General features: G+C 45.1%; 1 protein-coding gene across 2 annotated transcripts in view; it reads right to left on the bottom strand.

Annotated features, from left to right (window-relative positions):
• Nucleotides 1-14764, bottom strand: part of ift140 (intraflagellar transport 140 homolog (Chlamydomonas)) — a 54433-nt gene that overhangs the window by 32912 nt on the left and 6757 nt on the right. Inside the window, exons 6-19 of one of the 2 annotated variants that reach the window (XM_046369072.1) lie at nt 9655-9830; nt 8223-8314; nt 7766-7872; nt 7303-7442; nt 6838-7041; nt 5840-5912; nt 5545-5636; nt 4808-4935; nt 4422-4539; nt 4116-4237; nt 3883-4006; nt 2158-2289; nt 1494-1529; nt 349-593 (exon numbers count right to left, since the gene is read on the bottom strand). In XM_046369072.1, coding sequence (XP_046225028.1) covers nt 349-593; nt 1494-1529; nt 2158-2289; nt 3883-4006; nt 4116-4237; nt 4422-4539; nt 4808-4935; nt 5545-5636; nt 5840-5912; nt 6838-7041; nt 7303-7442; nt 7766-7872; nt 8223-8314; nt 9655-9830 — 1789 coding nt within the window. The remainder of the gene's footprint in view (nt 1-348; nt 594-1493; nt 1530-2157; nt 2290-3882; nt 4007-4115; nt 4238-4421; nt 4540-4807; nt 4936-5544; nt 5637-5839; nt 5913-6837; nt 7042-7302; nt 7443-7765; nt 7873-8222; nt 8315-9654; nt 9831-14764) is intronic. The other variant, XM_046369073.1, reaches the window with a different exon arrangement.

Genomic DNA, 14764 nt, shown 5'->3' with positions numbered 1-14764 from the left:
GTGTGGGCAGGAACCAGGAAGTGATGATAGGAAGCGGTGGCAAATGGATGGTGCACGGCTGCAGGCATGGCCATTCTGCACGTCTACCCCACTGCCCACTGATTGGGCGAAGGCGAAGGCGTTGGGGGTTAGCTAAGGCGTACACATATGTGCAGACACACTCCGATAAAATCACACAGACGTCACACTATTGGAGTCGGTGTGATACATATAACTGAAGAAAGCTGTCAGCTGTTAAATACTGTATTCTCCGCACAGACGGAGCACAGTAAACTTCTCTTGCTTTTAAATTATTGATGAGTTATCAGTCAGCGAGTGTTAAAACTAGGCCTATCCAAGTTCTCTTACCTCTTGATGAGCTTGATGGACTTGAAGGCCTCGTCCATGTTTCCGATGGTCAGGTAGAAGCTAAAGTTGAGCATGGCATCGCGGGTGGCCTTTTCACAGTTCTCCAGGCCCTGAAAGTCCCGGAGGGCTCGTCTGGACACCATGTGGGGGGACTGGGCAGCCGGGGCTGAGGCCTGGGCCAGGGATGGAGATTGGGTGGGGTCTGGAGCTTGGGCCTCCTCCGTCTCTGGATCCCTCTCACCTGGCTGGGTGTTGATGAGATTACCAAGAATTAGCTATTTCAATACAATGTGACTATATAGATTTTGTGCTGTGCTTCCATGGGGTCTAGTTCTTTAATGCATTGATTGTCCAATCTCATCTCTGTTTCAAACACTTCACACCCGAATATAAAAATTCCCCACACAAACAATACTAATGTATAACTAAACCATGTGGTTTGTACTGATGAACACTTTAGTGCAAACATTCAACATAATGGTTGGAGTGGGGTTAGATCAAGTTTTTTTTTTTTCATGATTTATTTTCAGGAAACTCTTTCTTTTCTCCAGAGATAGAATCTGGCTCTTGAAGCCTTTTTCTATTATAGCGTGATAACTTTCAATACTGGCAGCCGACTCGATTACACAGGTAAGATGAAACAATTTGGCTCCTTGATTAGGAAGGGAAAATGACACGCACGGACACACGCGCACACACACTATTGTAGAAACACCCAGTCCTTCATCATAGAAGAGTAGGCTCAATGAAAGGAAACATCCTCAGATATGAGATCTAGGGCTAGTAAGGAGACACAGACAAGAAAGGAATCAAAAACAGTGGAAATAGACATCTAACAAGACATTGATCGTATCCAACCAGTGGAGTAAGCCACAGATATCCAATTCAATGTTATATGTCATTCTATGCCACAAGCTACAAAACATGGACCCTACAATTCTGGCTTATGCATCTGTATACTGTGGTGCATTCTTCCGATGTAAAAACTAATTTCACTATGGATGGTCTCAATTACATTGTCCTGTTAATTATTATGACACAATGGAGGTTTTACAATGCCACAAGCCTAGGAAAAGAGGGTAGGACTATGGAAAAGCCGAGGAAATTTGCAGCACTGACTAACTGAAGGGGCAGTAGATACTTACTTCTGGTAAAGAGATACCACCCCTCCGAAACAACAGCTGGTGTGAATGGAAGCCAAGCACAAACAGACATACATGAAATATGACAAATTCACATACACTCAAGAAAGAGAGGGAAGAAGAGCCCAAGCAAAGATTATGCAAAACGAAAAGAAAGACTAACCGAGTTTTATGAGCATAACCTCTGAGGGATAAGATGGGGAAGAGAAGCAAGAGAGCAACCCTACCTTACAAGTGATTTACAGGTGTAGGATCTTAATTTGATCACTCTTTTGTGAGAATTTGCCTGTACAGCAGGTTTAAAAAGGCTTCTAAAATGTGCAATTTCCACTTTAGAATTTCAGACTTGATTTGCAGTAATGTAAAATGTATCAACTCCTACAAAAAATGTCCATGAATTATAATCCACATAATAATTCAGATTTCCTGTTGCTACAGGATTTTTTTCCTGCTGTAGCAAACTGTCTCAAATTAAGATCCTACATCTGTAGGCCTACTAAAAATCATGATAACATAATAAATCATATGAACAGTACGTCCCTGGTAAATTCGAAAATCAGTAAACAAAAGAGTAGCCATACAGTAAATAATGGCCTCACCTTAAGTAAAGGGATACCATTCAATACTCTGCAGGTAATGTACTGTGTGCATTGGTCATTGTCCCTACCTTACAGGTGAAGTAGTAGTAGGGAACGTCCAGGGCCAGTAGGGCCTGCAGGCCGGCTGGTTTGGGGTAGGAGTCCTGCAGGAGGAGCCCATGTTCCTGAGTGCAGAAAAACGTCACCACGAGCACATCCACCTGCAGGAGACAGGAAATACATGCTATATGTTACGTAGTTCATAGCACAGAGGACTCGGAACACACCATATACAGTACTTCTGGTGACTTTTTAAAAGGACATTCGATTCTAAAATGCATGACAATTTAATTATGTTGACACCATCTTAAATAGAACTGATGCGTGCCACTGCACTCTACTGAGATGATGAGGAGCAAGTGGTGGCTGTGCACTTGTGGATCTCATTCGTGCCACTGTTCGCTCTGTTTGCTAGAATATATGCTGTAACTTGCCACTTTGTTCTTAAAGGGATAGTGCGAGATTTTGGCAATCGAACTCATTGAATACCATTTTTATGTCTCTGCGTGCAGTTTGAAGGAAGTTGAAGGTAGTTGTGCGAGCCCTTGCTGACTAGCGTTAGCGCAATGACTGGAAGTCTATGGAAACAGCTTGCATGCTGTTCCCATAGACTTCCAGTCATTATACTAACGCTAGTTAGCAAGTGCGCTAACGCTAGTTAGCCACTTCCTTCAAGACACATAAAAATAGTATCCATGAGTTTATTTGACTCTGGGTAGAAAAAGTTCTTATTTCAAAAATCTCAGCCTATCCCTTTAAAAGTGGGTCTCTGCAGAAATAAACAATACCAGTCAATAAGAAGAAGAGACTTGTTTGGGCCAAGAAACACAAGCAATGGACATTAGACTGGTGGAAATCTGTCCTTTGGTCTGATGAGTCCAAATTTGAGATGAATGGATGATCTCTGCATTTGTGGGACCCACCGTGAAGCATGGAGCAGGATGTGTGATGGTGTATTGGTGCTTTGCAGGTGACTCTGTCAGTGATTTATTTAGAATTCAAGGCACACTTAACCAGCATGGATACCACAGCATTGTGCAGTGATACACCATCCCATCTTGTTTGGGCATAGTGGGACTATCATTTGTTTTTCAACAGGACAACACACCTCCAAGCTGTGTAAGGGCTATTTTACCAAGAAGGAGAGTGATGGAGTGCTGCATCAGATGACCTGGCCTCCACAATTACCTTATCTGAACCCAATTGAGATGGTTTGGGATGAGTTGGACAGTAGAGTGAAGGAAAAGCAGCCAACAAGTGCTCAGCATATGTGGGAACTCCTTCAAGACTGTTGGAAAAGCATTCCAGGTGAAACTGGTTGACAGCATGCCAAGAGTGTGCAAATCTGTCATCAAGGTAAAGGGTGGCTACTTTTAATAATCTATAATATCAAATATATTTTGTTTAACACTTTTTTGGTTACTACATGGTTCCATATGTTATTTCATAGTTTTGATTCTACAATGTAGAAAATAGTAAAATAAAGAAAAACCCTTGAATGAGAAGGTGTCCAAACTTTTGACTGGTACGGTATATAATAAAAAAATGGCTGGAAAAAATGACAAAGGATTTTTTTTTAAATATAAATATAGGAGGAACACTGGTTTGTATGCATGGTATTGTATTTTTCGAAATACATTCTGAAAACAGGCCTATAATAGATTATTTGTTGTCAAATCTGGTTAATGTGATTGTACATTACAGTATGTAACATTTTTGTGTGGTGGTGAGTAGTACAATGAAGCCACCCCTACCCTGTCCAGATGGTCCATTTGGGGAGAGCTGACCAGTACCGTCTCACACACAAACAGACGAGGCTCGTTCTCGTCCCAGAAATGAGACACAGGACATCTCTCGCTCAGCTCTGTCAGTGGCCGTCTGGAACACACACACACGCACACACATACACACACACACATTTTCAGTGAACACACACACAGTCAAAATAACACACAAGGTCAAAGAATGCACGCACACACACACACACCTTTCTGTGTCGTCGGCCTGTGAGATGCCACTAGGCGGTCTACCAGTGAAGAAGTCAAAGTGAGACAGTGTGTCCATCTCTACGTCATAGAAGTACATTCTGTGGTCAGGTCTCCCATTCACCTTAGAGGGAGAAATAATTCAGCAACAACATAAATCAACAACTTGGTAGAAGTACAATTTAACAGACTTGGAAGTGTAGCAATTCAAATAACTTCATTGCGAATTACAAAAGCAAAGTTTATCTATGAGATCCTTTGGAGAAGAAAAAAAAGTCAAGGTTCTATGTCTCGAAGTGTCCACTCACCTGAGTGACCAGGATGCTGACTTGGTTGCCGTTGGCGTTACACTTGACCGATTTCAGGGCTCCCAGATTAGGGGTCAGGTCCACTAGGTTCTTAGCACTGCAGTGGGCCTTGGCTTCTCTATACACACATACAGTACAGACATATATACAGTCTATACAATGACGTACACAATGAACCCTGAAAATTGTGCTGCAATATGCAATGACAAGGAGTAGTCTTTTGCTAGCTATGTATAGCAACACAAAACAATGGAGACCTGCAAAACAAAATCAATTTGGCCAAGCTTATTCACTTACTACACTGGCTAATGACACTGATTTGAAAAAGTGGTTGTGCCATTACAAGTCATGTAAATTGAGAGGTTTTTATCTGTTTTTGTGGATACCTGCGAGTGAGGTCAAAGACCTTGATGTGAGCTGTGTCTGTTCCCACCACCAGGTAGCCCTGACACACACTGAGCAGCACAGGGTTGCCCTCGGCCTCAGAGAAGGCTAGTAGCTGCTTCACTGTGCCCTGGGAGACAGAGGCAGAGAGATACACACGGCTTATTTACAATAGACAAAGACACACAATGCTCGTCTATAATATACAGAGAAGGATTTTAATTTGATCCCTCTTCTGTTGCTGAAAATTATTTTCTTGCACAGAAGTGTATTTGAGGTTTAAAAAGGCTTCTAAAGTTTACAATTTTCACCAATTTGCCCTAAAGAAAAATGTATCAACCCCGGCAAAAACGTCCAGTAATTATAATCCACATAATACGTTTACTGTTGCTGCAGGATTAATTACCTGCTGTAGAAAACTAGCTAAAAATTAAGCTACAGACAACAACAAAAAGAACACTGAACTAGATTTGACGGGAGCCTCGAAGCCGTAAGAGGCAGTATGCATACTGTGTGTGTGTGTGTGTGTGTGTGTGTGTGTGTGTGTGTGTGTGTGTGTGTGTGTGTGTGTGTGTGTGTGTGTGTGTGTGTGTGTGTGTGTGTGTGTGTGTGTGTGTGTGTGTGTGTGTGTGTGTGTGTGTGTGTGTGTGTGTGTAGGTATCCGTGCGTGCATGCGTCTGTACGTATCTGCGCGTGCGTGACTGTGGATAGGCAAAGGGTTCCAGGTAAGGGGACTGACCTGTGGTGTGCGGACCTGGACTCGATTGGGCTCCACAGTGTAGATATTCTCATCATGCACAGCTAAGACCTGGGACTCACACAGGAAAGAGCCTGGGGACGAGCAGGACGGGAGAGGAGGGGAAATGGGAGGATTCATACAGGGCTTAACAACACTAAGCGTCTGTCTTAACGCAGTGCTTACGATCGTGTTATAAGTGCTTATGACCGTGTTATTAAGTGCTTATGACAGTGTTATGCAGTGCCATGCTGGTGTTGTGCAATGTTATCACTATGTAGCTGTGCAGCCACTTCACCTGTGTTGCGTAGAGTTGCCCCCGAGGGTTCGTACACAGTGACCTGCTTCCCGTTCCACACTGTGACTGTGTCCTGAACACACACCACGTCAACATCAGATGCCTAATATCTCAGTCAAAAAGACCACTCAACACACCTCACGTACTCCTTAGATAAACACACCTGCCTGTGTGAGCCAGGCACAGTAAAAAAGTTTCACATTGAGCAGAAAACAAATTATTCGATAGCCTCCCAAGTCAAGCTAGACCAGGGGTTCCCAAACATTTTGGGCACGTGACCCCATTTTCATTTTAAAAATATTGCGATTCCAAAATGTAAAGAAATAAAAAGGTGATGTAATCAACGACCAATGTTTCCTTCTTTAATTGGGGCTGTGACAGTCTATTACAAATCAGTCTGACAGTACTTTTGACATTATTTCAATGTGAAGGAAGAATGGTTTGAAGTGACTGAAACATATCAGAAAGGTATTGGGAAGTTCAGAAGATCATCAGGCAATAATTGTGTATGCTCTTCTGTGTAGAAAAGAACATCTTCATTCCCACCCAGTCTGATTTAATGCCTGGTCTTGTCCACTCTAATAAGTCCTGCGTGGCTTGTGGGCATTGTAGAGGGAAACAGAAGACACATACATATTCCTGAGTCTTTTCTTTCAGTGAAACGGCTCTGTTTACATCAGAAACGGCTGTTTACATCAGAAACGGCTATGTTTATTACAACCGCACCTAGAGGCTATTCTATGAACCAAGTGCTATATTATCATTTTTATACAATCTTCTCGCGACCCCATTTTCAAATCAGGCGAACCCATGTGAGGTCCCGACCCCTGGTTTGGGAAACGCTGAGCTATACATACACAGTTGGTGAGCAGGGCACATCTTTGGCTGGTTACCTTGGTAGCGGGACCCATTTTTGTCTGGTTACCTTGGTGATGGCTCACGGGATACATTTTGGGGCTGGTTAACTTGGTAACGGGACAAATGTTTGGACTGGTTACCTTGGTGACACAGACACCCTTGATGTGCATGTCGGAACGCAGGGTGAGGTGGGAGTTGGTGTTGAACATTGTGAGGCTGAGCTGAGATGGGGTTAGCTGTACCGCTGCCACCTGCTGGCCGAAGTGGGCAGACATGACGTGCTCACAGAGGATCAGCACTGTGGTCACACTGTTGGCAGCCAGCAGGTTCAGGTTGGAGCCCCACTGGAAACAAACAAGACAATTGCAATCAGAGAACACATGAATGTAAAACTGTAATAACATAGTCACTGACTCATGTAACCTCACTCTATGAGTCCGGTGATCGTACTGTAGCCACAATCAGTGAAATTCAATATTTTAGACCAGGTGTCGACAACCAGAAAAAAGGGTGATGGAGAGGTGATGGACGAAGTCATCGCAAAGTGTCAATACAGTATAATGTAGTACTGTTGTATAATGTGGTACTGTAGTAAAGTAGTGTACCTGAAGCTGGGTGACATTGCCCTCGATCTCCGTGGGTGTCTGTAGTTTCCACTGGGTCTTGATGTCTGTCCTGGTGTTGGGCTGGCTCACCATCCTCCACAGAGCTATACGCCCCCTGTTGGTGCCTGCAGCTAGGATCTCTGGAAAGACGCAGGGGAGTGAGGGCGACATCATGAAACAATACAAATATGCCCAATTCTATGTCTAAATATGATTAAACAAAGAATTGCCTATTCGAGAGGTAAATGCATAGCATATAATCTTGCCGACTCCTATGGTGGCCATTGTCATAAACAGTGTGCAGTAGAGACAATGGACATAGGAGTTGCTGGCAAGCTAACACAAACAGATCTGAGACTAGGCTAGTGGATGTATACTGTGTAATTGTAATCCATTTAACATAAGTCTACCATAGCTCACCATTAGCCCAAATTTTCAGAATACCAGTAATGTTCATTCCTACCTTTGGCTGTGCAGTAGGAGACACAGTTCAACACCTCTCCTTTCTCAAAGCCAAGGCTCTCATCCAGAGAAAGCACATAGTTGTCATCCCTCTCCAAGTCCCAGAGCCTACAACACAATGTATGTTAGCTACACAGTCAGAGTGTGTGTGTGTGTTTGGTTTTCCTATCCTTGTGGGGACCAGAAGTCCTCACAAGGATAGTAAAAACAAGGAACATTTGGACAAGTGGGGACATTTCGCTGGTCCCCACAAGGAAAATTGTTATTTAGACTTATGGGTTAGAATTAGGTTTAGGAGTTAAGGTTTAGGAGTTAAGGTTAGAGGTTAAGGTAAATAGTATTTTGAATGGGAATCAATTATTTGGTCCCCACAAGGATAGTATTTTTTTCACATGCGCCGAATAAAACCTTACCATAAAATGCTTACTTGTGTTGGTGTGTGTGTTTGTGTGTCTGACCTGATGACCTGTTCCCCTGTAGCTGTGATGAGGAGGCCTGTCTCTGTTGAAACGATGTCTGCGCTTTGGCCACCTTTTCCACTCAGCTTCACCTGTGACAACAGAACACAGTCGCACACACACAAACTTCAATTGAAGTAATGGACCCAGAGGGGATGGCTGCCGTTTCACAGGCTCCTAGCCAACTGTGCTATTTTGTTAGATTTTTCACAATGTTTGCTACTCATTTTGTACTAAATGTTCCTGCTACCGTCTCTTAAGACCGAAAAGAGCTTCTGGACATCAGAACAGAGATTACTCACATGGACAAAGATTTTTGGACAAAGAACTGGACAAAGATTTTTTCTTTAATGAGTCCGAGGCGAAGGATATCCTGCTTTGTCGAGACAAGGCCCAAATCCCCGTCATCCGAGTGAAGAAAAGACGGCGAAAAAGGGGGAGGAGGGCGAGGTGCCTTGTAAGAATTAGCCGACGAGCAGGTAAACCACCACTACCCTTCATATTATTGGCAAACGTGCAATCATTGGAAAACAAATAGGACGATCTATGATTAAGATTATCCTACCAACGGGACAACTGTAATATGTTATGTTTCACCGAGATGTGGCTAAACAATGACATGGATAATATAGAGCTGGCTGGCTTCTCCGTGCATCGGCAGGACAGAGCAGCTACGTCTGGTTAGACGAGGAGCGGGGGGGTATGTGTGTATTTGTCAACAACTGCTGGTGTGCGATGTCTAATATTAAAGAAGTCTCGAGGTATTGCTCGCCTGAGGTAGAATACCTCATGATAAGCTGTAGACCACACTATCTACTAAGAGAGCTCTCATCATATTATTCTTAGCCGCCTATTTACCACCACAAACCGATGCTAAGACAGCACTCAATGAGCTGTATAAGGCCCTAAGCAAACAAGAAAATGCTCATCCAAAAGTGGCACTCCTAGTGGCCAGGGACTTTAACGCAGGCAAGCTTAAATCCGTTTGACCTCATTTATTTTCAGCATGTCACATGTGCAACCAGAGAAGAAAAGAACTCCAGTCCACCTTTACTCCACACACAGAGATGCATACAAAGCTCTCCAAGAAAAAAACTAAAGCAGGAAGTACCAGTGACATGTTCAATACGGAAGTGGTCCGATGAGGCGGATGCTACGCTACAGGACTGATTTGCTAGTACAGACTGGAATATGTTCTGGGGTTCATCCAATGGCATTGGGGCGGCAGGTAGCCTAGTCGTTAGAGCGTTGGGCCAGTAACCGACAGGTTGCTAGATCATATCCCCAAGCTGACAAGAAAAGAATCTGTCATTCTGCCCCTGAACAACGGAGTTAACCCACTGTTCCTACGCTGTCATTGTAAATAAGAATGTGTTCTCAACTGACTTGCTGAGTGAAATAAAAAATGTGAAAAATACAATTTGATATGTACCTTCATGAGCTCCTGGGCTCCCCCCTCAGGTCCCAGAGTGTACTGTGACAGCAAAAGTGTTTCCGTGACAACGGCCAGGACTTCTCTCCTCTTCAGATAGAAGAGCTTCTGAATGGAGCCGTCCACACTGAGCACTGGGCTGCTCCTGCCATGCTCATCCACACAGTGCACCTTGCCTAGGCACAGAGTCAATACACACAAATGTACTTTATTACGCTGGGCACAGGGATGCAAAACGCTGAGGGCCCAAAAACGTGATACTTTGTTTTTTGCACTAAAACATGCACAAAAAAAATCCCTGTTTGGGGGAAATGCACATTTTAACTAATTAAACAACAACGAGTATGATCTACATGATCAGTCTCTGTGTGTGAAATAAAAAGTGGTTAATGTGAACCTAACTCACAGCTTAAAAATGTGAGGAAAGTAATCCAATGTTATTTGTTGCCTAGAATTTACTGCAAATGACACTCAAGTCTTGAGAGAAAACAATACACTAATTTGACCGCCTTTATAACAGAACGCTTGTGACCACACACACATCTAAATATTGCACTTGGGGGAAAAAAAACATCTTACGCAGAAATAGAATGAAACAAAGAGGCATTCTATTTTTGCTCTATTTTGTGGCCACTGTAGTAGGCATGTAGCACAAGGCTACATGTGTGCAGAAATAACATTCACTGAGTAAAAAAATGTAAGTCCCACCTCACTCACAAGTGTTACTGTCAAGTTCAACACAAGAAAAGCAACATCTTTGGGCTACACTGCACATTATTACATTGTACACTTTCCGCCTGTGGCCATCTGCTCTACAATGTACCAGCAGAGCATGATATCTTTTGTTGGCATAATTGATCTCTTTAAGGCAGAGTACACCTCGCATAACCCTTTTTATCCACTGTATTGAAAAATAGAGAAAGTGTGTGGTGATCCTTTCACCTCTAGTGGCACCCAGCTTAAGCCAGGCCCAGCTCCAGCTACACTTGTTTAACAAGCAATGACTAATTTTTACCTAATTCTCTCATTCTGAAAATTAACCACATACTGTAGAGGGAAAACATTAGTTCACAGATAGTAGTTAGATCGTTAGCTAGTTAACATTTCACACAGATTGCCATGGTCCCCGAGAGCTTCTGGTCAGCGGGGTGGTGGCACCGGGATCCTCATCTCTCCCAAGTGGTCATTCTCTCTTTCTCCCCTTACCCATCTGTCTATCGCCTCCTTTGAATTCCATGCTGTCACAGTTACCAGCCCTTTCAAGCTTAACATCCTTATCATTTATCGCCCTCCAGGTTCCCTCGGAGAGTTCATCAATGAGCTTGATGCCTTGATAAGCTCCTTTCCTGAGGACGGCTCACCTCTCACAGTTCTGGGCGACTTTAACCTCCCCACGTCTACCTTTGACTCATTCCTCTCTGCCTCCTTCTTTCCACTCCTCTCCTCTTTTGACCTCACCCTCTCACCTTCCCCCCCTACTCACAAGGCAGGCAATACGCTCGACCTCATCTTTACTAGATGCTGTTCTTCCACTATAACCTCACTGCAACTCCCCTCCAAGTCTCCGACCACTACCTTGTATCCTTTTCCCTCTCGCTCTCATCCAACACCTCCCACACTGCCCCTACTCGGATGGTATCGCGCCGTCCCAACCTTCGCTCTCTCTCCCCCACTACTCTCTCCTCTTCCATCCTATCATCTCTTCCCTCTGCTCAAACCTTCTCCAACCTATCTCCTGACTCTGCCTCCTCAACCCTCCTCTCCTCCCTCTCTGCATCCTTTGACTCTCTATGTCCCCTATCCTCCAGGCCGGCTCGGTCCTCCCCTCCCGCTCCGTGGCTCGATGACTCATTGCGAGCTCACAGAACAGGGCTCCGGGCAGCCGAACGGAAATGGAGGAAAACTCGCCTCCCTGCGGACCTGGCATCCTTTCACTCCCTCCTCTCTACATTTTCCTCCTCTGTCTCTGCTGCTAAAGCCACTTTCTACCACTCTAAATTCCAAGCATCTGCCTCTAACCCTAGGAAGCTCTTTGCCACCTTCTCCTCCCTCCTGAATCCTCCTCCCCCCCCTCCCTCTCTGCAGATGACTTCGTCAACCATTTTGAAAAGAAGGTCGACGACATCCGATCCTCGTTTGCTAAGTCAAACGACACCGCTGGTTCTGCTCACACTGCCCTACCCTGTGCTCTGACCTCTTTCTCCCCTCTCTCTCCAGATGAAATCTCGCGTCTTGTGACGGCCGGCCGCCCAACAACCTGCCCGCTTGACCCTATCCCCTCCTCTCTTCTCCAGACCATTTCCGGAGACCTTCTCCCTTACCTCACCTCGCTCATCAACTCATCCCTGACCGCTGGCTATGTCCCTTCCGTCTTCAAGAGAGCGAGAGTTGCACCCCTTCTGAAAAAACCTACACTCGATCCCTCCGATGTCAACAATTACAGACCAGTATCCCTTCTTTCTTTTCTCTCCAAAACTCTTGAACGTGCCGTCCTTGGCCAACTCTCCCGCTATCTCTCTCTGAATGACCTTCTTGATCCAAATCAGTCAGGTTTCAAGACTAGTCATTCAACTGAGACTGCTCTCCTCTGTATCACGGAGGCGCTCCGCACTGCTAAAGCTAACTCTCTCTCCTCTGCTCTCATCCTTCTAGATCTATCGGCTGCCTTCGATACTGTGAACCATCAGATCCTCCTCTCCACCCTCTCCGAGTTGGGCATCTCCGGCGCGGCCCACGCTTGGATTGCGTCCTACCTGACAGGTCGCTCCTACCAGGTGGCGTGGCGAGAATCTGTCTCCTCACCACGCGCTCTCACCACTGGTGTCCCCCAGGGCTCTGTTCTAGGCCCTCTCCTATTCTCGCTATACACCAAGTCACTTGGCTCTGTCATAACCTCACATGGTCTCTCCTATCATTGCTATGCAGACGACACACAATTAATCTTCTCCTTTCCCCCTTCTGATGACCAGGTGGCGAATCGCATCTCTGCATGTCTGGCAGACATATCAGTGTGGATGACGGATCACCACCTCAAGCTGAACCTCGGCAAGACGGAGCTGCTCTTCCTCCTGGGGAAGGACTGCCCGTTCCATGATCTCGCCATCACGGTTGACAACTCCATTGTGTCCTCCTCCCAGAGCACTAAGAACCTTGGCGTGATCCTGGACAACACCCTGTCGTTCTCAACCAACATCAAGGCGGTGGCCCGTTCCTGTAGGTTCATGCTCTACAACATCCGCAGAGTACGACCCTGCCTCACACAGGAAGCGGCGCAGGTCCTAATCCAGGCACTTGTCATCTCCCGTCTGGATTACTGCAACTAGCTGTTGGCTGGGCTCCCTGCCTGTGCCATTAAACCCCTTCAACTCATCCAGAACGCCGCAGCCAGTCTGGTGTTCAACCTTACCAAGTTCTCTCACGTCACCCCGCTCCTCCGTTCTCTCCACTGGCTTCCAGTTGAAGCTCGCATCCGCTACAAGACCATGGTGCTTGCCTACGGAGCTGTGAGGGGAACGGCACCTCAGTACATCCAGGCTCTGATCAGGCCCTACACCCAAACAAGGGCACTGCGTTCATCCACCTCTGGCCTGCTCGCCTCCCTACCACTGGGGAAGTACAGCTCCCGCTCAGCCCAGTCAAAACTGTTCGCTGCTCTGGCCCCCCAATGGTGGAACAAACTCCCTCACGACGCCAGGACAGCGGAGTCAATCACCACCTTCCGGAGACACCTGAAACCCCACCTCTTTAAGGAATACCTAGGATAGGATAAGTAATCCCTCTCACCCCCCCCCCTTTAAGATTTAGATGCACTATTGTAAAGTGATTGTTCCACTGGATGTCATAAGGTGAATGCACAAATTTGTAAGTCGCTCTGGATAAGAGCGTCTGCTAAATGACTTAAATGTAAATGTAAATGTCCAGTAAGCAACTAATGCCTTATAACTTGAGGAAGAGCCAGGAGTCGTATAACGTTAACGTAAACTCGTACATCGCCTTGGTCCGTACAATTGCCCTTATTTTAGCACCCGAAAAACGTAATACTTCCAGATCAACTGTAATGTCAATACCATTGTAAAGCACAATTTCTCCCCTTTCCAACAAAATCAATTACATGACCTAAACACTGCCCATTTCTGCATAATTCAAGCAGGCAATAAGCCCCGTCGGGTCTTTTTTTAAATGGCTATAAAGCCATTACAATATCAATCAACGCTTGAATAGAAACCTAGTTCACACACCCTAATTTTGATGTCAACACAGTCGCTACAATCCCATTAGTTTTCTTTGTAGCCTCGTTTGAATGTTGCGGTTGAGCACATTTGTACAGAATGGGGTGAGTTTACGTTACCAGTTAACACTATAGCGAATTGGTTAGGTGACTAACGTTAGCTCATCTGATGTTGTAACGTTAGCTAACTAAGGTATGTTAGCTGTCTGACTTTATTAGCCAGCTAATCTTCACACCATAAACTCAATGATTTGATCAGTTAAGTTGGCTAATGTTGCTCAACATTTCTCTGGCTAGCTAACGTTTTGTTACTAAAGCACCTTATACCACCCACCACTGCGACCTGTATGCTCTAATCGGCTGGCCCTCACTACATATTCGTTGCCAGACCCACTGGCTCCAGGTCATCTACAAGTCCATGCTAGGTAAAGCTCCGCCTTATCTCAGTTCACTGGTCACGATGGCAACACCCACCCGTAGCACGCGCTCCAGCAGGTGTATCTCACTGATCATCCCTAAAGCCAACACCTAATTTGGCCGCCTTTCAATCCAGTTCTCTGATGCTTGTGACTGGAAAGAATTGCAAAAATCGCTGAAGTTGGAGACTTTTATCTCCCTCACCAACTTCAAACATCTGCTATCTGAGCAGCTAACCGATCGCTGCAGCTGTAAAAAGTCTATCGGTAAATAGCCCACCCAATTTTACCTACCTCATCCCCATACTGTTTATATTTATTTACTTTTCTGCTCTTTTGCACACCAATATATCTACCTGAACATGACCATCTGATCACTCCAGTGTTAATCTGAAAAATTGTAATTATTCGCCTACCTCCTCATGCCTTTTGCACACAATGTATATAGACTCTTTTTTTCTACTGT

This window comes from Oncorhynchus gorbuscha, linkage group LG11, assembly GCF_021184085.1.
Source record: "Oncorhynchus gorbuscha isolate QuinsamMale2020 ecotype Even-year linkage group LG11, OgorEven_v1.0, whole genome shotgun sequence".
NCBI classification, from domain to species: Eukaryota; Metazoa; Chordata; class Actinopteri; order Salmoniformes; family Salmonidae; genus Oncorhynchus; species Oncorhynchus gorbuscha.
This window is presented reverse-complemented; position numbering and strand designations above follow the sequence as displayed.